We start from the raw sequence: 22433 nt of genomic DNA, 5'->3' as shown, positions 1-22433 counted from the left end.
CTGAATCTCTTGATTCATCACTCAAATGTGTCTTTTTGATCTTTGTAGTAATATTTCTGATTGTAAATACGTTTTTAATTAGGTTATATGGATTAGCCTACATTAGATGTTGTGTTCCAAGATAAGCTTGTTAAAGTCCCCCTGTAGTCAATAGCCTACTTGTGTCCTTTAAAATCTTTGATCACCAAAATTACACAATTAAACGTTTTTTTAAATATCTTGAATGTAACTCGACTCTCCGACACCCGTGCCTCATTTAGTATGCGCGGTTCTATGAATATGCAAATTCACCCCGCCTCCACTCACTCACTCAGCTCAGAGATCCACTGGTTGACGATCACACGTTGATCTGATTGGTTACAAGGTAGTTTGTGATGTCAGAAACACCAGCGATTTCAAAGCGTGTGTTTGAGACTGTCTTTGGTTCACTGCAGTTTTAAGGAGGAAATACTCAGCAATGCTGTCGACTTATGAATATACACATGGTTTGTGTTAAAGCATATTAAACACACCACATAGACACATAAACTACATTAAAAGCTGGATTTACACCACAGGGGGACTTTAAAAACAAAATTAACAATGTTCCCACTATAAACTAATACTAGTGATATAATTATTATTATTATTATTCTTTATTTCAGACGCATGGGTCCATATAAAAAAGGAAAAAGAAAAATACATACAAACATACAATTTTGACAAACAACAGGCAAAATTTAAAAAACATACAAGCTTTCATTCCAATGCTTCCAGAAACTGGAAAAATACCTTGTATCACTTAATATAATATAATTTAAGACCCTTATGATACTATTTTTTGAATCACTCAACCGACATATGAAATTATACACTTCCTTAAGACAGCATGCAAAGTAGGTACATTATTAGATACAAACATTTGGCTTGCACTTGTCCACATTGGGAGTTTAAGCAAAATTCTTAGCGCATCATTAAATGCCACCTGGAGCTTTTTCATTTTAGCTTTAGCATACACCACAAGTGGGCTGTATAAAGAGAAGTACAGTATGCCCTAAATAGAGCTATTTTAACATCATCTGTACACATATAAAATTTACGAGCCAGCATATAAGTTATTCTAGCTATTGTTAACAATATTTCTTACTGTTTTACTGCTAGCAAAGTACCTGTAATAGTCAAATTATTTACATGCACTTTGAGAATCATTTGAACCGAATCATTAAAAAGAATTGGTTCAAACTAACGACTCGTTCGCGCATCAGGCTTCACTAGCGCGAGAGCGACAGAGATTCTCCTCAGATTGGAGTCAGATATGAAAGGTGTTGCTCATACAATCATACTCTCTGTGTTTATCCTCGTTCTGGACTCTAAAGGCTGATCCTGAGGATGTAACGACAAGAAAAGCACATTAAAGAGCGGATGTGAAACTTTAACGCGTTTAACATTCTCATCTTCATCACGAGACTCGTCAGTTATACGAAACTTTCTGGTTTTTTTTGTCAGATGATTTATTAAGATGTTGTCTTTATATTCTCTTGTCATTCTGCTTTCCTCTGGTGAGTAACTTTGTGGTTTTCATATCTCAAAATGTTATTGAAGCTTCAAAATATTCCAGAAGATAGGTGTGTATTTGCGAGTTTATGAATCAGATGATGACCGAATCAAATAAATATGTCTGATTTGAAGATTTTAATCCAGCTAACAAAAATATGTTTTAAAAATATTTTGCTAACGTCCTCATTAAGTGTGTTTTTACGTTCTCTAAACGTGAAACTGGAACATTCCATTTAATTATTTTAAAAAACATAATTAGAACGTTAGAGAATGTTTGGAGAACATTTACAAGTAACAAGTATAACGGTAAAAAAAAAAAAAAAAAAAACATAATTTGAATTTCCTTCTCAAGCGTTTGAGGGAAAAAAAACGTTGCATGAATAATGTTTTTGTTGCTAATATTTTGAGAACATTATTATTATTATTATAATAACTTTGAAAGAACGTTATTGGAAGAATGTTTGTTCATAACAGAACCTTATCAGAACGTTCCTTGTTAGCTGAGAAAGATACTCTCAGTGGCAGTCTCTGATGTGTGTGTGTGTGTGTGTGTGTGTGTGTGTCTGCAGTGAGTGTGTGTGTGCTGAGGGTCAGCGCTGGTCCGGTTCTGATGGACAGGAGTTCCCCGTGTCTCTCCCAACTCAAACATCTTCACGCCAGACAGCAAGTGACGGTCCAGATCCCCCCCAACATCTCAGGGCACTGGGTGTCCAACAGGTGAGGAGCTCAACACCTGGGCTGTGTCCCAGATCGCCCCATATATCCTTGAATAGGGCACCATTTGAGGCGACAGCCATTTGTACTGGTGTCCAAAACCATAGTGGACGTTATCGAGTGGCGAGTTCACTCATTCAATCCCATAATGCACCGCGATGATAACGAGTGTACAACTGATGTATGTTCAACGGCTAGAGAACACCCATGATGCACTGTAGGGTCTCACCTCAGTGTCTCCGAATTCACTTGCTTGTTTCCATTCACTCCTTCAAGTGGAGTAATGTTGGGAATAATGAGGGTTTAAGGGGCGATTTCGAACACAGTGACAAAAATGTAAACTTACGGATATCATCACTATAGTTAAATAATCAGATACAGTCCCAGACAGCAACATAGTGTCGGCCCAGATGCGGCCCACATCTGGGACACCTTGAGTCCACACGTGCCGGATCTGTGCCGGATCTGAGCCGGATCTGGGCCGACACTATGTTGCTGTCTGGGAATGTTACGTTTGAACATTTCCTTTTCCAGACCAGAAATTTTAATACTGGATGAAGCCATGTTCATAATTCTTGTTTGATTTTGTCGACATATTAAAGTTTTGTTTTTTTACAGAGAGGATTTTGTATTTCTCTTTTTATCATTTTATAAATTTAAAAACAGTCAACAGCCAGAAAAAAGATAAATAAATAAAATGACCATGTTTTAAGGAGTAAAATGTTGTATAAATCAGGAGAATGATGTGAACAAACATTCAGAATATAGATATGAATAAAACTGTAAAATTTGGTGTGTGTAAAACTGCTGAAGTGGAGACTTCTGACTCTAACTCACCGCCTTATAGAGAGTGTGTGTGTGTGTGTGTGTGTGTGTGAGAGAGAGTGAGTGAGTGTTGAGTGTGTGAGAGTGAGTGTGCTTGTGAGTGGTGTGTGTGTACGTGTGAGAATGAGTAAGAATGTGTGTGTGAGGGTGTGTGTGTGTGTGTGTGTGTGTGTGTGTGTGTGTGAGAGAGTGTGTGTGTGTTGAGAGTGAGTGATGAGTGAGTGTTGAGTGTGTGAGCGTGTGAGGGTGAGTGAGTGTGTTTTGAGAGTGTGTGTGTGAGAGTGTGTGAGCGTGTGAGGGTGAGTGAGTGTGTTTTGAGAGTGTGTGTGTGTGTGTGTGTGTGAGAGAGAGAGTCGCTCACCTTTATTTATATAGCGCTTTCTACAATACAGATTGTATCAAAGCAGCTTCACAGTGATAACATGAAAATAAAACAACAAAGTTTGTTTCTAGAAGAAAATTGCATCATCGTCCACCTTAAAGGGATACTCCACTTTTTTGGGAAATAAATTTCGAATCCATTCAGCCGAACTCCAGGTCTGGCGGTACCACTTTTAGCATAGCTTAGCATAGATCATTGAATCGGACAGGACCATTAGCATCTCTCTCAAAAAAATGACCAAAGAGTTTCGATATTTTTCCTATTTAAAACTTGACTCTTCTGTAGTTACATCGTGTACTAAGACCGACGGAATAGGGGCGTCACCACTTTTGAATAAGAAACAATATCAAGACTATAAAACTCCTCAAAAAACGCGCACACACTCAAACCTGACTGCACATCACATTTTTGACTTTATTGATTCTGCTTTTATTCCGGAGTCCCTTTTATTTTATTGCTCCGTTGTCGCATATCAGTCACAAAATGCGCCACGGGGAAGAAAAAAACATCTATAGCCTAAGTCGCACTGGACTAAGTCGCATTTTTAAAAAAATTTATTTCACAAAAAATAAATAAAAAAATGTTACAGACAGTTCTCCGTTACGGACATGAGCGCTCTAAAGCGGCACTAAAATAATGTTTTAAAACTTTCACAGAGACCTCAAACTGAAAGCACAAAGCCTGTCTTTAAATTTAATTTCGTTTTGTATTAATTGTATCTTAATTTTAATCGATGTTTCATCAACAAATTGTCTGGATTTAATAAGAAGTAGCCTAAATATAGGCTATTAGAAAATAAATAATCAGGATACGGAGGCGCTGGCGAACCTGGAGCTCGTCTCATAATGAAACTCAGCGTAGGCCTATAAGGTAGCCTATTGCCTCACAGACCTGAGACATATAGATAGCTTGAAATGTCTACTTTTAAGCAGAACAATTCAAAACGAAAGAAAACAGACTGCGCTGCTTATGTAATTCGTATGAAATGTGCATTTCTCTCTGGCGCTGCGAAGATCGCGATCGAGTCGTCAACTTCATCTGTCTAGCCGACACTGACATAAAAAATAACTGTTTTATTAGTAAACAATTAAAATGTCTCCTGCTATATTTGACATATTTGCCTGTTCCTTACAAAACACTGACAGTGGGGTTTTTGAGTTTTTTTTTTTTTTTTTTTTTTTTTGAGCAGCTGCGGACAAATTCTTTCGACACACACACACACACACACACACACACAATATTACGTAACACTCTGCGCTTATGTTTTAAAAAGATAATTTAACATATAAATAAAAAAATTTAAATAGCCCACTTAAAGTGTTTATTACAAATAAATGACTAAATGCTAAAAATTTATACATTTTAATGAACAAAAATATGCGTTGCATTTACAATTCTGTGAAAACAGGGGGTGCTGCAGCACCCCCAGCACCCCCACTTCCCGCGGCCCTGCGCAGCACCTGATAATAGTTCCCAGCTCAGTAACTTCCAACGTGACTGGGACTCAGTTTAACGTATTAGACCTATTTTCAGGCGCTGCGTCATATCATTACGCCTGCTGGACTCATGGTACGGCAGAAAAGTTTCTTGAGCCTATTTCCAAAAAAAGTGGAGTATCCCTCTAAGTAAGGCAGATCAATAATATTGTTGAATATTAAAGGTGAACTAAGTAACTTTTTTTACCTTAACTGAACAGCTTCGGAGTCATTGGAATGGTTATATTACTTATTTCGGGTTGAATGGTGGTCGTTTCGCACCCCCCTGGTGCCCGTGAGCGGAAAATACGCACTTGCAACTTTGAGCCGGCGGGCCGCTGCGTCAGGAAGTCTCGCGTGATATCAGGTCTCGCGATGTAAACAATTGCTTTACGGCCAAAAGAAATCTGCTAAAATGCTGTCATTATTGCGCTCCCTCACGCTGTTCGAACCCGAGTGATGAAGACCCTTTAAAGAACGTTCTATCTGCTTTGATGTCGTTGATCTATAGCCTCTGGTGTCTGAGAATCAACAACGAGTTTTTACGACAGTGTTGTCAAATATCTATTCCGAAGCTGTGGGGGGAGCTCTAGAGAGAAACCTGCGAGCAAAAAGCGAGAATACAGCGAAGAAGTCCCGAAGCTACTGAGTGCTGCTTTAAATGTCCTCAACTAAGCAAGCCAAAAGTCAAGGCAACAGTGGCAAGGAACCAAAACTCCATCAGTGACAGAATGGAGGAAAAAACCTTGGGAGAACCCAGACTCAGTCTCTCAGCTCTCCTCTGGCCAACGAGCGAACAGTGTATGATTATGATCCAGGCAGCATTACACAACGAGAGTGTGTGAGAGGGAGTGTTGAGTGTGTGTGTGTGTGTGTGTGTGTGTGTGTGTGTGTGTGTGTGTGAGAGAGTGTGTGAGAGTGAGTGTGAGTGTGTGAGAGTGACTGTGTGAGAGTGTGTGTGTGAGAGTGTGTGTGTGTGTGTGTGTGTGTGTTGAGAGAGAGTGTGTGTTGAGTGAGTGTGTGTGTGACTGTGATGTTTTCTTTCCACTAGTCTTATGTTACAGAAGCTGAGCAGTGCATGAATAAACACTAGTTTTGCCTGAAGTGTCTATGATTATATAATGAAAAACCACGAACAATCTTCGAACATGGTACCATGGTAACATACCAGTGTGTGTTAATATAATGGCTATGATTCCAGCTGTGAGAGAGTGTGTGAGAGTGAGTGTGTATGTTGAGTGAGAGTGAGTGTTGACTGTGTGTATGAGTGAGTGTGTGTGTGTGAGTGTATGAGTGTGTTCAATAAAATAAACACTTAAATGTGTGTTTCAGATGTTTTCTTTCCACTGGTCGCATGTAATGGAAGCAAAACTGAACAGTGCATGAACTAACACTAGTTTTGCCTTGAACATAAAGTGTGTTAATATGATCATTGTTACTGATTCCAGCTGCGAGGTTCGACCCGGCCCAGAATTCCTCACTCGCTCCTACAGCTTCTTCCCAAACCACACGTTCGATGCGCTTCAGTTCTACTACGAGGACAGCCGGTGTCGCCAGCCGATCTACAGCCTGCGGGTCCGGGGCGGCTTCGGCCCGGCTCAGGCCTCCTGGCTAGTGCGCGGAGCCGCGGCGTGCGAGTACCGGCTAACCAGCGTAACGCTGCGGTGTCACGGGTCAGCGGCGGCCGAGCTCGTCCAGCGGCGCCTGGATCCGGCCTGTGCGCGGCAGATCCGGCTGAGACCCGACGAGGAGTTCGAGATGTGGGCGGAGCCTCTCGACTGCACCCGCGGCCTCGACTTCACCATGCAGGAGCTGCGGCTGATCCGCGTGGAGCGGCGCGGTCGCCATGGCGACGCCGGCGGACGGGTGGAGGAGCTGTTCCTCGGAGACGTTCACACTGAGCGCGCTCAGAGGAGACTCCACCAGCCCTCGGGCTACCAGACCCCGCTTCACAGCGCCAAGGTCAGAGAACTCACGTCTGCACTGATACATATTGATGGATCTCATGTGAATGTGTTCTAGAGCCACAGCTGAGCGCAGAGCATTAGTACTGAGAGAGTGTGAAGAGGCGGTGTCACACACACACACGTCGTCTATGCAGTGCATGGAGAATATAGTGCAGTGGAATAGAAAACATCTGTCTGTAGTGTGGGCACTGTAAATAAATGCTGGGTTGCTTTAACCCAAATTTGAGTCAAAGAAACAATTTAACCCAACGGCTGGGTTAGTCCATATTTGACAAAAATTTGGGTTAAAACAACCCAGTCTGTAATGTTGCTGTTTGAGCATCAAATATAGAATAGAATATAGTGCATTACAATAGAAAAGAACATACGACGTGTTTCAATTACAGATTTGCGCAAAACTTTTGTTAATATATATCGATAAAAAACGATTGCGACTAAAACGTAATTTTTTCCTCTCGCGATAAGTCATTCCAAAAATCATGGCGACGGACGTTGGTAAGTTTATATATATCACAGCCACCGCACTAGACATTATTATTATTATTAATGGAAGGAAACGTAGGCGTGTTTTCCAATCATTAATGTCAAGGAAAGACCCTAAATACTTGTGAGCGGCTCATATGAGGAGTTTCTGGGTGTTTCTCCCTCAGATCTGCTTCCAGGTCTTGATTGTGGCATTTCTTTGAGGTTTAGAATCCAGTATTTCTGTCATTCTTTTGTCTTTTATATATTTAATAAAGAATTGTCTCGTCTTCTGTCCAATCACACCGCGTCGTCTACGTCAGCTGACTGTGAATGTGCAAAAACTGTTTCCATTGCAGTTTTGCGAAATATTCCTTTTTTGAATTGCCTGAAAACCTCCTCATGCGAGCGGAAGAACTGTTTTGCGATAAATGGGAGTTTTTGGGAAATTGATGCGTTTCCATTGGACGTAGTTTCAATTTTCAATTTCAATTTGCGCAATTTGAAGGGTAATGTAAACACGGCTATAGACACATTGTTTCATCTGTCTTTAGTGTGTACACTCTATGCTATACAAATATGGTCCAAAATATGGCCAAACCCAACCACTGGGTGAAAAATTGTAATACAAGTTTTTAACCCAACGGCTGGGTTTGGCCATATTTGACCCAAAGTTGGGTTAAAACAAGCCAGCATTTTTTTTGTGTGTGATGAACATCATGATGTTGCTGTTTAAGCACAAGCTTCATTTGAATGTGTTGTAGAGCCACAGCTGAGCGCAGAGCATTAATATTGAGAGAGTGTGAAGAGGCTGTGTCACACACGCTGTGCATAGAGAGGATCGTGCAGTGGAATAGAAAAGAACAGACACATTTTTTCATCTGTCTTTTCTAAAAATGCTGGGTTGTTTTAACCCAAATTTGGGTCAAATAAAAAAATGTACCCAACATCTGGGTTTATCCAAATTAAAACAACCCAGCATTTTTTTTGTGTGTGTGTTGCTGTGTGATCATGAAGAAGCTCCAGTTCTTCTCTATATCAGTGTCAGTGTTCCTGAACTCCTGAAACTCCTCCATTGTAGTCTTGAGTTTCTTCCGGGAACACGTCACAATATTCATCATTATAATAATTCATGCGCAGAATAAAGGGGCGGGGCCTGGTTGTGTTAGTTAGTAGTGTGTTAAACTGGCGGTTATGGTAATTAGGGGCGGGGCTCTCCCAAACACACTCGAAGCGCTCGACCAATCACAACACACTGCTCCAGCCGACCAATCAGAGCACAGTGTGCTTTTCAGAAGGAGGGGCTTCATAGAGACAGGAAGTAAACAGAGCATTACTGACAGACTGGGAAGAGAGGAGCCGCAACAATGGAGAATATGAGGAGAATAATCAACATTCAAGCAGGAAAAGGGCATAATAGGTCCTGTTTAATACATGTCTCAGTCACCTGTCATATCGAGACAGTTTTCATCATCCAATCAGTTCCTCATGTTTGATATCCAGTCTCGTCCTGCACATCCTTCTCGTCGAACATCCCGTCTGAAACGCTGGAATGAATTTGTTTCTCGTGATCTTAAAAAGCTTTTGATCTCAAAATGACTTCAAACAATTCGAAATAAGACCAAACAAGCATTAAAATATTTTTTTGGGGGGGGGGGGGGGGGGAAGAACCATGATTCATATGGTCTGGAAAACCGGGATATATGAAGAAGAGTGATTTCTAAACCTTTAAAAAAGTTTTGTACAAAATCTTAAAATGTCATAATGAATATACATTTTTCTGGTTATGCCGATTAAATTTGTGAGTAAAAAATTTTTTTCTTTCTTAATCCTTATCAGTAAATCAGAAGCAACTGGAAAAGAGTGAGAATCCTGAAAATCTCAGTTATTTTTGGTACATATTTTTAAATACACACTCTTAGTTTCTGTAAATTAAAAAAATATATATATTTCAAATTTGAGATGCATAAAGATTTACAAGAAAACACTATTTCAGTCTTTCTACTGCAAAAAAACAACAAAATAAAATCATGTTTAATCCGATGATTTTTTGTAATTATGTGTGAAATGCGCTAGCAGTGAAAATCATTTCCAACACCATTTCTTCTTCACTGTTGGAGTCAGAAAGCTTGAGAACCGCTGATATAAAGTCTTCTGTACACAAATATCATGCATATGCACGTGATTTATGAGCTGTAATTCCAGTGTGTGCAGCAGAAGCATCATGAACAGGTGTGTTAAAGCTCAGAGACAGGTGTGTGTGTGTGTGTGTGTGTGTGTGTTGTTTCACGTCTCTGAACTCGTCCTTCCAGCAAATGCAGAACACAGGAACACTCCTGAGTGACAGACGTTCAGTCCGAGTTAAAATAAAACCCCGGCAAACCTAAAAAATACATGAAGCTTTTGAAAGAAGAATGATTAATGCATGAAGTGCCATGTTCACTGAAGTAAAAGTCTGTTTAATACATAACATTGTGCTTAATTTGGGACGTGACATGGTCTGATTAATTCATGCGTGCCGCCGGCGGTCACGGCCTTCATCGCATCACCAATCCATCCGTAATCTCACTTCGGCATTACCGATCCGTTCGTCAGCTCCATCTGAAGAGAGATTGATGCATTTCCCATCATGCCGTTTAAAGAGTGTGATTTGAGCCATGTCGGCAGTGCTGATCCTCCATCGGCTTCAAAGGGAATGTGGGAATGGTGTTTGCGGTCGGGATTGGGTCTCAGCGAGCGCCTACGGCTCCGGGCCGGAGAGAGAAATGAGCTTTTTCTGATGGATTCATTTCTTTCATGTGCGCGACTCCCCACTGTCACTGAAGAGGCTGCAAACATGTAATGCAATGTTAATGAATTCTGGTTCAGGCTGAATAATTGATGGGCAGGACGACTCTAGTAAGCAATGGCAACTGATCCAAAGTCAAGCACACACACACACACACACACACACACACACACACACACACACACACACACACGTGTCCCGTGAGCTCTCTGATTGATTGCGATTAAATCACGGCGCGCTGAGAAAGCCGTTCTGTAATCGGATGACGCGAGGCTCTGAAGGCATTATGATGTCCGATGACAGAGTTATGATCCATAACTGTCCTTGTTTCACATTATGCTCTCGACTCCTCAACATCCCTGAGGCTTCATGTGCCGTTACTGCGGTGTTTGAGTCTTCATGTGCCGTTACTGCGGTGTTTGAGGCTTCATGTGCCGTTACTGCGGTGTTTGAGGCTTCATGTGCCGTTACTGCTGTATCTGAGGCTTCATGTGCCGTTACTGCTGTATCTGAGGCTTCATGTGCCGTTACTGCTGTATCTGAGGCTTCATGTGCCGTTACTGCTGTATCTGAGGCTTCATGTGCCGTTACTGCTGTATCTGAGGCTTCATGTGCCGTTACTGCGGTGTTTGAGGCTTCATGTGCCGTTACTGCGGTGTTTGAGGCTTCATGTGCCGTTACTGCTGTATCTGAGGCTTCATGTGCCGTTACTGCGGTGTTTGAGGCTTCATGTGCCGTTACTGCGGTGTTTGAGGCTTCATGTGCCGTTACTGCTGTATCTGAGGCTTCATGTGCCGTTACTGCGGTGTTTGAGGCTTCATGTGCCGTTACTGCGGTGTTTGAGGCTTCATGTGCCGTTACTGCTGTATCTGAGGCTTCATGTGCCGTTACTGCTGTATCTGAGGCTTCATGTGCCGTTACTGCTGTATCTGAGGCTTCATGTGCCGTTACTGCGGTGTTTGAGGCTTCATGTGCCGTTACTGCTGTATCTGAGGCTTCATGTGCCGTTACTGCGGTGTTTGAGGCTTCATGTGCCGTTACTGCGGTGTTTGAGGCTTCATGTGCCGTTACTGCTGTATCTGAGGCTTCATGTGCCGTTACTGCTGTGTTTGAGGCTTCATGTGCCGTTACTGCGGTGTTTGAGGCTTCATGTGCCGTTACTGCGGTGTTTGAGGCTTCATGTGCCGTTACTGCGGTGTTTGAGGCTTCATGTGCCGTTACTGCGGTGTTTGAGGCTTCATGTGCCGTTACTGCTGTATCTGAGGCTTCATGTGCCGTTACTGCTGTATCTGAGGCTTCATGTGCCGTTACTGCTGTATCTGAGGCTTCATGTGCCGTTACTGCTGTATCTGAGGCTTCATGTGCCGTTACTGCGGTGTTTGAGGCTTCATGTGCCGTTACTGCTGTATCTGAGGCTTCATGTGCCGTTACTGCGGTGTTTGAGGCTTCATGTGCCGTTACTGCGGTGTTTGAGGCTTCATGTGCCGTTACTGCTGTATCTGAGGCTTCATGTGCCGTTACTGCTGTATCTGAGGCTTCATGTGCCGTTACTGCTGTATCTGAGGCTTCATGTGCCGTTACTGCGGTGTTTGAGGCTTCATGTGCCGTTACTGCTGTATCTGAGGCTTCATGTGCCGTTACTGCGGTGTTTGAGGCTTCATGTGCCGTTACTGCTGTATCTGAGGCTTCATGTGCCGTTACTGCGGTGTTTGAGGCTTCATGTGCCGTTACTGCGGTGTTTGAGGCTTCATGTGCCGTTACTGCTGTATCTGAGGCTTCATGTGCCGTTACTGCTGTATCTGAGGCTTCATGTGCCGTTACTGCTGTATCTGAGGCTTCATGTGCCGTTACTGCTGTATCTGAGGCTTCATGTGCCGTTACTGCGGTGTTTGAGGCTTCATGTGCCGTTACTGCTGTATCTGAGGCTTCATGTGCCGTTACTGCTGTATCTGAGGCTTCATGTGCCGTTACTGCTGTATCTGAGGCTTCATGTGCCGTTACTGCTGTATCTGAGGCTTCATGTGCCGTTACTGCGGTGTTTGAGGCTTCATGTGCCGTTACTGCTGTATCTGAGGCTTCATGTGCCGTTACTGCTGTGTTTGAGGCTTCATGTGCCGTTACTGCTGTGTTTGAGGCTTCATGTGCCGTTACTGCTGTATCTGAGGCTTCATGTGCCGTTACTGCTGTGTTTGAGGCTTCATGTGCCGTTACTGCGGTGTTTGAGGCTTCATGTGCCGTTACTGCTGTATCTGAGGCTTCATGTGCCGTTACTGCGGTGTTTGAGGCTTCATGTGCCGTTACTGCTGTATCTGAGGCTTCATGTGCCGTTACTGCGGTGTTTGAGGCTTCATGTGCCGTTACTGCGGTGTTTGAGGCTTCATGTGCCGTTACTGCGGTGTTTGAGGCTTCATGTGCCGTTACTGCGGTGTTTGAGGCTTCATGTGCCGTTACTGCTGTATCTGAGGCTTCATGTGCCGTTACTGCTGTATCTGAGGCTTCATGTGCCGTTACTGCTGTATCTGAGGCTTCATGTGCCGTTACTGCTGTATCTGAGGCTTCATGTGCCGTTACTGCGGTGTTTGAGGCTTCATGTGCCGTTACTGCTGTATCTGAGGCTTCATGTGCCGTTACTGCTGTGTTTGAGGCTTCATGTGCCGTTACTGCTGTGTTTGAGGCTTCATGTGCCGTTACTGCTGTATCTGAGGCTTCATGTGCCGTTACTGCTGTGTTTGAGGCTTCATGTGCCGTTACTGCGGTGTTTGAGGCTTCATGTGCCGTTACTGCTGTATCTGAGGCTTCATGTGCCGTTACTGCGGTGTTTGAGGCTTCATGTGCCGTTACTGCTGTATCTGAGGCTTCATGTGCCGTTACTGCGGTGTTTGAGGCTTCATGTGCCGTTACTGCTGTATCTGAGGCTTCATGTGCCGTTACTGCGGTGTTTGAGGCTTCATGTGCCGTTACTGCTGTATCTGAGGCTTCATGTGCCGTTACTGCTGTATCTGAGGCTTCATGTGCCGTTACTGCGGTGTTTGAGGCTTCATGTGCCGTTACTGCGGTGTTTGAGGCTTCATGTGCCGTTACTGCTGTATCTGAGGCTTCATGTGCCGTTACTGCTGTATCTGAGGCTTCATGTGCCGTTACTGCTGTATCTGAGGCTTCATGTGCCGTTACTGCGGTGTTTGAGGCTTCATGTGCCGTTACTGCGGTGTTTGAGTTCAGGCATTTTCATGCATTGATCTTGTAACCATAAATGGATTCATATAAAAAAAAATAAAAAAAAAATTAAACGTATGGCTATAGTTTATGAGGCTGCTGTCCCTTTAAGAATGAATGCACAGATATACAGTCAAACCTAAAGTTATTCAGACACCAGATATAATATATAATTTTTGTATATGTTTTCACTAGTGTGATCAGGACACTATAGTTCACTTCTGTAAGTGAGGAGAGTAAAATAAAGTAAACTGTGACATATTATACCCAAACACTCTTCATACAGAGACTAAAATGATTGGGACACTTTGAGCTGATCATGTTTTGCTGAAGTGTTTTGTCTTTAATTGCTAATGCTCTTTTTACACACAGACTGAACAAAATGAAGCATTGCTTGGTGATTGGTCGAGCTAAACTGGTATTATCTAATTGTGTAGTTAAATTTAACAGCTGACAGATATTCAACATAATTCATGTGTGAGACAGAGTTATGAACTCAGTTGATATTTCACTGGTTTTGGCCATCCTTATGTTATCTTTTTCTAAACTATAGCGAATAAACTGTGTTTCCAGCACCAAGTCCAAGCTTATTAAGGCGAGACACTACAGGTGAATAGGGTACAATGTTTAACTAGCAGATATCACCATGAAACTTTCCCAGTTAATTACCTACATTAAGATGAGAAAAAAATGTATTACAAGTTTTCTGTAATTTAATGTTTAAATATGCAAATTAGGCAATATCTAATTAAATATGCGCTAATTTGCATATATTTAAAAAACGAAATCTGAGTATTGGATAAAGCCAGGTTAAAAATAATTTTTTCATTGTGTTCACATATTAGATGGGAAAATAATTACAGAGGGATTTATGGATATCTACTTTTGTTATCCTGTAAATCAGAATATACTGTCAATAGCCTTAAAAAAATTATTTTCGACATGTTTTTTGGAATAAAATGTTATATAAATCAGGCTAGGAATAATATATTTACAAATCCCTTGGTAAATGTCTTCATAATATAACTAGGTACAAGACTGGAGAGTTTGGTGTATATCGGTGCGACTGAAGTGGAGATTTCAGACTTGGAGAATGAGAGAAAAGTCATTTTGAGAAAACGGGCTTTAAAGATTTATCATCAGCCAATGAGATTGCGCATTCAGCCCTTTTACTTTCACGATTGGTTGCTGATAAAAAGGAAATGACCATATTTGGATGCGACAGCATTGTACAGGAGAGAGAGAGCTTTCCAGCGGTGTGTGTGATGACAGGGAGCAGACAGAGATCGCGGAGCAGCGGGAGGATTCAGAACGACAACTTTTGTTGAATTTAGGAGAAATCTACAGACGCAAACAGACAAAGTGTAGGAAAATAAACACCTAAATGTGTATTTCAGACTTTTCTTCACCACAAGTCTGAAAGAAGACATGCTATTGAAGACAAATATCCCAAAATCTCAAAATTGACCAGTAAAAAAAAACCGATGTTTTTGCCGGCTGTGTCTCGCCTTAATTTACACACACAATGAAACACCATATTTAGCATTTTAATCAACAGTAAAAATGTCGTTAACCTTTACCATATGTATTGGAGTATCGCAGTAATATCGTATCGTGAGTTCAGTTTCGTGATATGTATCGAATCGTGAGGTTATCGTTACACACCTAATCATGAATGATTGACAGTTACGAGTGAGTCTGCTCATCCACATCTGTTCTTCCTCTCAGAGCGATGACCAAATCTGTCAGATCGTGGCGTCGGCCGATCTTCATCATCCTCCGGTTCTGCCGGCCCAGAGCGAGCGTCCGGTGCGTCTCGACGGGCACTGGGTGAGTGTTCGCTGTGAAGCTCGACCCGGCGTGCTCTTCCTCACCCGCCGGCTGGCCTTCCACAAGCACACACACACCTGGGAAGGAGAGTACGAGCACTTCTCCGACCCCGTCTGCCGTCACCCCACCTTTAGCATCTCAGCTAGCGGACGCTACTCCCGCGGGGACCCGTCGGACACCGTCATGGGCGCCGTGGAGTTCACCTTCACCGGTACGTGAGCGATGACGTCTGAACACAGGTGAACACTGAGAGGAACCGCCAAACCTGCTGATTCTTCACACTAACACTTTACAATCAGCTTTCAGTCATTAAAGGAGTAGTTCACTTTTTCCTGATAATATACTCATCCGCACGTCATCCAAGATATTAATGTCTTTCTTTCTTCAGTCGAAAAAGAAATTAAAGGTGACATATTATGACTCTTTTCACAAGATGTAATATAAATCTATGGAGTCCCCAGAATATGTCTGTGAAATTTCAGCTCAAAATATCAGATAATTTATTATAGATTGTCAAATTTGCCCCTTTATTGAGCAAAACATGCCGTTTGTGTGTGTCCCTTTAAATGCAAATGAGCTTTAGCTCCGCCTCCGTTCAGAAGAGGGCGGAGCCTTTACACTAGCTTCTGAAACTCCAGCAATAACAAAACACTCCAATCTCATGTCTCTCCTGAGTGTGTTCAGCGGGCGTGAGTGTGTGTGTGTGTGTATGTGAGTGAGTGTCTGTGTGTGTGTGAGAGTTTGTGTGTGACTGCGTCTAACCTCTCCTGCTCCTCCGGTGACCCACATGACGGTGACTCCGATGGACGCTGCCACGACGTCTCTCCTGAGTGTGTTCAGCGGGCGTGTGTGTGTGTGTGTGACTGAGTGTCTGTGTGTGAGTGTGTGTGACTGAGTCTAACCTCTCCTGCTCCTCCAGTGACCCACATGACGGTGACTCCGATGGACGCTGCCACGACGTCTCTCCTGAGTGTGTTCAGCGGGTGTGAGTGTGTGTGTGTGTGTGACTGAGTGTGTGTGTGAGACTGAGCGTCTGAGTGTGAGAGTGTGTGTGTGTGTGTGTGTGTGACTGAGTCTAACCTCTCCTGCTCCTCCAGTGACCCACATGACGGTGACTCCGATGGACGCTGCCACGACGTCTCTCCTGAGTGTGTTCAGCGGGTGTGAGTGTGTGTGTGTGTGTGACTGAGTGTGTGTGTGAGACTGAGCGTCTGAGTGTGAGAGTGTGTGTGTGTGTGTGTGTGTGACTGAGTCTAACCTCTCGTGCTCCTCCAGTGACCCACATGACGGTGACTCCGATGGACGCTGCCACGACGTCTCTCCTGAGTGTGTTCAGCGGGCGTGTGAGTGTGTGTGGCGAGGGCTCGTGGGAGCGTGGCGTTCCTCAGGACGTGACCTCGACCGGCGGGTGTGTGGCGCTGGGGATCCGCCTGCCTCACACCGAGTACGAGCTCTTCACCATCGGCCAGGACTCCTCAGGACACGCTCTGCTCTACAACGGCCAGAGACCCACCAACGGCTCCAGTCCGGACCGGGTCGAGCGCCGGCCCACGTCTTACCAGCCGCCGCTGATCCGCTGTGATACGCAACACGCGAGTCGAGAAGGAGATCAGCACTTCAGACTGAGCCCCGCGAGCCACACACAGATCACCGACGGACTCGTCGTGTTAGTCGTGTTACATGTGTTTATGCAGCTGGATCTCTGAGGAGAGACTCTCTTATCACCGTTTGCACTAGCTGAAGCTGCTTTATATGTTTTAAACACTGATCATCGTAAAGGTGAGCCGACTAAAAACCAAAAACAATGTGAGCATCCAACGGACTGAAAGGGAACGGTTTGATTTGACATGCATGCGCACTAACGCAGTTCTTGTTCATTCTGTACAGTCAGCGATTAGTTAAAATATTACCATGCTTTAGTTTTTCTGGATTTCTAAGGAGAAACACCAATGCCTTGTCCAAATACACACACTTGTGGTCTTGCGTTCACGCGACAGGAATTATGTGCGCAAGACTGTCCCATGTGTTAAAAATGCCACAGTGCAGTGCCCTTAATGCACACTACACACACACTGCGCTAAGCGTATCCCATCATGCATTATGTTTCAGGAACTCATGTGCACCGAGGAAAACATTCAGCTGTAATTTAAACTAATTAGATGCATATAATTTGGTAGTAAACACAAAAAGTGTTGCACATTTTCTTGGTGCAGAGATTGTGTGTGAGTGTGGTGTGTGTGAGTATGGTGTAGGGCTGAACGATATTGGAAAAAAAATACATTGCGATATTTTTTTCCCCCAACGATATATATTGCCATATATTGCGAGCCATCAATCTAGGCTAAAGTCAATAATTACCATTCCATGATATTCATAATTTCACTAATAAGCAAGCTTCATAACAAGTGACAAAAAGGTCACTTAATATTTTATTCCAAAATTAGAACATATTTCTGTCAGAATTCGGTGAACGTTCTATCGCCACCGTGGCGGCGCTCTTAACAGATGTTTGTTTGTTCATTAGGCTATAATTCCTCAAAATAAGTAAAAAAATAAAAATCTTATTCTCTCTCTCTCTCTCTATATGTTTTCGGTGCTGATGCAGTGACGCGTTCATGTAAACGGCACCTAAAAGCTGTCACAAACAACCAGCAAAAGTAATGATTATGAATATGTAAAATATTGCAATGAGACATTTTAATTGTCTATTAATAAACAAGTGTTTTCTGTGTCGGCTGCAAAGATGAAGTTGACGATAGGCTGACTCGCGATCTTCGCAGTAGGCCTAGTGAACGCGCCGGAGAGTAATGCACATTTCATACAGATTACATCGTTTTATTTTGTTTTGAATGGTTCTGTTTAAAAGTAGAGATTTCTGTAGATAATAGATATATTTCTTTTCTTTTTTTTAGGTGTGTGAGGCGAGTAGGCTACCTTATACGCTGAGTTTCGGTTCATGGATGATAGCTTGCTCCAGTTCAGGCGCTGGCGCCTCCGTGTCGTGATTATCTATTGTCTGCTATATTTACTTTTTATTTATTAAATCCAGGAAATTGGATAATGAAACACTGATTAAAATTAAGATACAATTAATACAAAACGAATTTCACCTTAAAGAAAGGCTTTGTGCTTTCTGTTTGAGGTCTCTGTGAAAGTTTTAAAGCAGTCTTTTAGTGCCGCCTTCAGAGCGCTCGCGTCCGTTACGGAGAACTGTCACGTAACATTGGTTTTCCCTCATAAATGCGAACACAAAAAATAAAAGACAAAAGACTTTTTAAAAAAGACAACCATCCACAACTTTTTAACACTCCAGGCAAAGTACCTCTTTTTGGTCAACATCCTCCTTTTTGTAGCCGAAATAGTCTCAAATAGCTGATTTTGACTTTCTTTTTGGTACGAAATCATCATTCTCTTAATACACCATGGGTGCTACTACCCTTCACATCGCATGTTCCGCTCATGCGCACATTGCGATTTCGATGTTAAAACAGAATATCGTTCAGCCCAGTATGGTGTGTGTGTGGCCTATTGTGTACAACACTTGTAACTGTTTTTATCCCTTAATTAGAAGCAGTGCAGCGTCTTCTGTTAGTTACACAGCGACTGAACACATGTAGACGTTTATTTTAAAATGCAAAGTATTGAAAATGTAATAAATAAAAGACTATCAGTGTGTCCCATCGAACTTTAATCAAAAGTTCTACACACACTAGCAGTCTCTATGCCTACGTGAACACTTGGGCCAAATAGAGGAAATGCGTCATGCTAGTAGATGAGTGGTCGAGTGTGGGTATTTGGATAGGCATGTCTTTATCACCATTTGAAGCTGCTTTATATGTTTTAAACTCTGATCATCGTAAAGGTGAGCCGACTAAAAACCAAAACATGCTCACATCCAAGAGACTCAAAAGAGAACAGTTTGATTTGACATTCATGCGCACTAATGTAGTTCCTGTTCATTCTGTACAGTCACATTTACTTGAGCTCATCATATATTACTTAACTCAATGATTAAAGGGGTGGTATAATGCCCTTTTCACAAGATGTAAAATAAGTCTCTGATGTCCCCAGAGTGTGTGTGTGAAGTTTTAGCTCAAAATACCTCACAGATATTTTTATATATCATGTTAAAGTTGACACTTTTTGAGGGTGAGCAAAAACACACCGTTTGTGTGTCTGTTCCTTTAAATGCAAATGAGCCGCTGCTCCCGGCACAGGGGGCGGAGCTACAAGTGCTGGCATAGAGACAGAGCGCAAAGCGTCATAATCTGAAGACCACGCCCACCAAGGGGGAAAACAAACCAACTGTCTCCATTGACTTTGCATTGCGAGAGGCTGCCTCCTTGTCATTTCTTGCTTCTAACAAAAGACAGAATAATGCCTAAAAGCTGCTGTGTGACAAGGTGTACAGCAAACAAGCTAAGAAATCCAGAAATAATTTTTCATAAGCTGTCGACCCCCAAAAAACGAGCGTTTGAGGACATAAAAGTGGATACAGGCTGGAACGAATGGGTAAATTGTGGGATCCTGACACTCAGTATGACTAAAATACACTACATGTGCAGTAAGTTAAACATTTGGTCACTGGTGAGTCAAATATCCGAATGTCAGTTTTATATATTATATTTCTGTAAGATAAACTATCCTGTGTTGCCGATTACGGTCTCCTCCAGTGGCGTACGTTAGTTCTCAGAGTAATGAGACACGTGACGCTCTGTCTCAACTGCCTGTGTCAACTTTTATGTCCTAAACACTCGTTTTTTGGGGTCGAGAGCTAATAAAAACGTATTTCTGGGTTTTTTAGCTTGTTTGCTGTACACCTTGTCACACAGCAGCTTTTAGGCATTTTTCTGTCTTTTGTTAGAAGCAAGAAATGACAAGGAGGCAGCCTCTCGCAATGCAAAGTCAATGGAGACAGTTGGTTTGTTTTCCCCCTGGGTGTGGGCGTGGCCTAAATGCGCTCTGTCTCTATGTGTGTTTGTGTGTTAGCAGCTCTGATTACCTAAAACACACACACTGAACATTTCAAAAACTTTTAGTTTTTAATGTTCAAACCGGAGTCAGACGATGATGGAGAGACTCAAGAAGAAGAGACAACATGTAGAAGCAACAGGACATTTCTGAAGGGTTAGTTGATGAATTTATATTGCTGATGTGTGGTTATCTTCTAGTCATTCATTAGCATATTCTGTCAGGATAATCTATAAATCGCGTTCAGGAGGGCGGGGTTTATGTCAATGTTAGGGTTGGTGATGTCACTAACCCGGGAGGAGTGTGGTGTAGTCTCTACCAGCCGTTTGTTGTAGTCCTTAAAAAACGATTTCTTTAAAAGCAAATATCTCCCTTTGCTTTGAACTGTGAGCGCTGTAACTTTGCAGATGTTGTTTATGCTCAAACAGCAACATTACACACTAACTACAGTTAGAAAAGTCAAATCATAATCAACCACCCCTTTAAGATAATGCCATGCTCGAGTTCCTCAGGAGCTCCAGAGCCGAAGATCTGATAGAGAATCACCGCTGTAAATAATCCAGCCGAACTGAAGCCTGTAAACAGCAGTGATTGTGGGATTAGAGCAAAGGACCTGAATGAAACCCTGTCTCGTGATGCATGAATGAAGCTCAACACAGAATGAACTCTGTCATTGCCTGTGACTCTTACCGTTTTAATCTCACAGTTCAGGGTTATTATAGCCCTTATGCGCCAGAGAAACGCGGGCGCCGCCATCTTTAGAATATTGTCTTTGAACTTCCGTTTTTGCGGTCGCTCTGTATATCTCTGTGGCGCTGCTGTCCAGGAGTAACTAGCTTTAGAAGTGGATTTACTTAATGTAAAGTTAACGAAAGTTATCATAAGGATTGTAATGTTGTCTTAACAAATGTCAGTCGACCGGGAAGATTTTAAAACGAGCCGTTCATTCATAAATACGCAATATCGCTGTGAAAATACAGACCGGAAGTCAAAAGACAACGAGTGCAGCGCTGAAAAGGGGCGGGGCTACATAAGGTGAACTAAAACCATAAAAAAAAATCCATACTTGAAATAGTTGACTTGAAAGATTTTTCTTCATCTAGTTGAAAAGGCGACATTTGTCATTTCCATTTAGTTTAAAGGGTGTATATGTAGAATTCAGAATTCGTTCATTCAAAGTAAAGAGCTGGATCTGTCGTTGCAGTGATACACTGTTAAATAACAGAATAAACACAACAAACGTGAGAAAGCAGCAGTTCAGAAAGCAAATGATCACAGTGATGTTAAAATTACACTATTATAAAGTGTATGAGACTATCATTTGATTCAATCCATTTCCTGGTGCATTGACGTCACCGTACACGTACACTACGCTTGTTTAGTTTCTGTGACTCATGATGTTCATCCTGAACATTGTATAAGCATTTGTTTCATGAGTCACAGAAACATTGGCAATAAAAAAGCCATTAATACATAAATTCTTACATGCATTCCCTTTAACTTTTGCTGAAATCAGTCAAACTGAAATTAAAATGAAAAAGGTAACATTTACAATAAGGTTCGTTAGTTTACATTAGTTTTGCATGAACTAATAACGAACTGCACTTATACAGCATTTATTAATATTTGTTAATGTTAATTTCAACATTTACTAATACCTTATTAAAATCTTGTTATGAACTAACATGAACAGCTTTATTTTGATTAACTAACGTTAACAAAGATGAATAAATACTGTAACAAATGTATTGCTCACGGTTAGTTCATGTTAGTTAATGCATTAACTAATGAACCTTATTGTAAAGTGGTACCAATAAAAACTTTATAGACTGAACTGACAAAATAAATAAATACTGGAACTAAAATTAAAATAGATCATTTAAAAATATAAATGTACATAAAAAACACTATATTAATAAATGATTACAGTATCGTGATACTTATAGTTCACTAAAACCATAAAACATTCCTCATTTTAATCTATAGTTTAACTTGATGTACTAAAATAAAATAAATAATAAAAACTGTATAGACTATAAAAACGATGTACTAAAATGACAAAATATAAAGACGATTTCACAATATTCATAACTATTACAGTATGGTAACGATACTAAAGTAAAACATTGTATAAGCACTTTATCTTCTGATGTCACTAATGATTCTTGAAGTCAGTTTGTAGAATAATGGATTATCGTCAATCTCTACATTTACTCTGTCTGGACACATTCCCAGGTTTGAGCTGAAGCCGAGCGTCATGTGACGTGCAT

At 42.0% G+C, this 22433-nt stretch overlaps 2 protein-coding genes across 2 annotated transcripts in view; one reads left to right on the top strand and one right to left on the bottom strand.

Annotated features, from left to right (window-relative positions):
• twsg1b (twisted gastrulation BMP signaling modulator 1b) overlaps positions 1-22433 on the bottom strand; it is a 297020-nt gene that overhangs the window by 83238 nt on the left and 191349 nt on the right. The gene's annotated exons all lie outside the window — the stretch shown is intronic.
• LOC309509808 (protein APCDD1-like) lies at positions 1302-19426 on the top strand. The gene is made up of 5 exons (XM_082184753.1): positions 1302-1538; positions 2106-2253; positions 6381-6894; positions 15091-15403; positions 16468-19426. Exons 1-5 carry the CDS (start codon positions 1499-1501, stop codon positions 16896-16898), a joined length of 1446 nt encoding a protein of 481 aa, XP_082040879.1. The 5' UTR covers positions 1302-1498; the 3' UTR covers positions 16899-19426.

The sequence above is a fragment of the Leuciscus leuciscus genome, assembly GCF_965113295.1.
Source record: "Leuciscus leuciscus genome assembly, chromosome: 11".
Taxonomy (NCBI): domain Eukaryota; kingdom Metazoa; phylum Chordata; class Actinopteri; order Cypriniformes; family Leuciscidae; genus Leuciscus; species Leuciscus leuciscus.
This window is presented reverse-complemented; position numbering and strand designations above follow the sequence as displayed.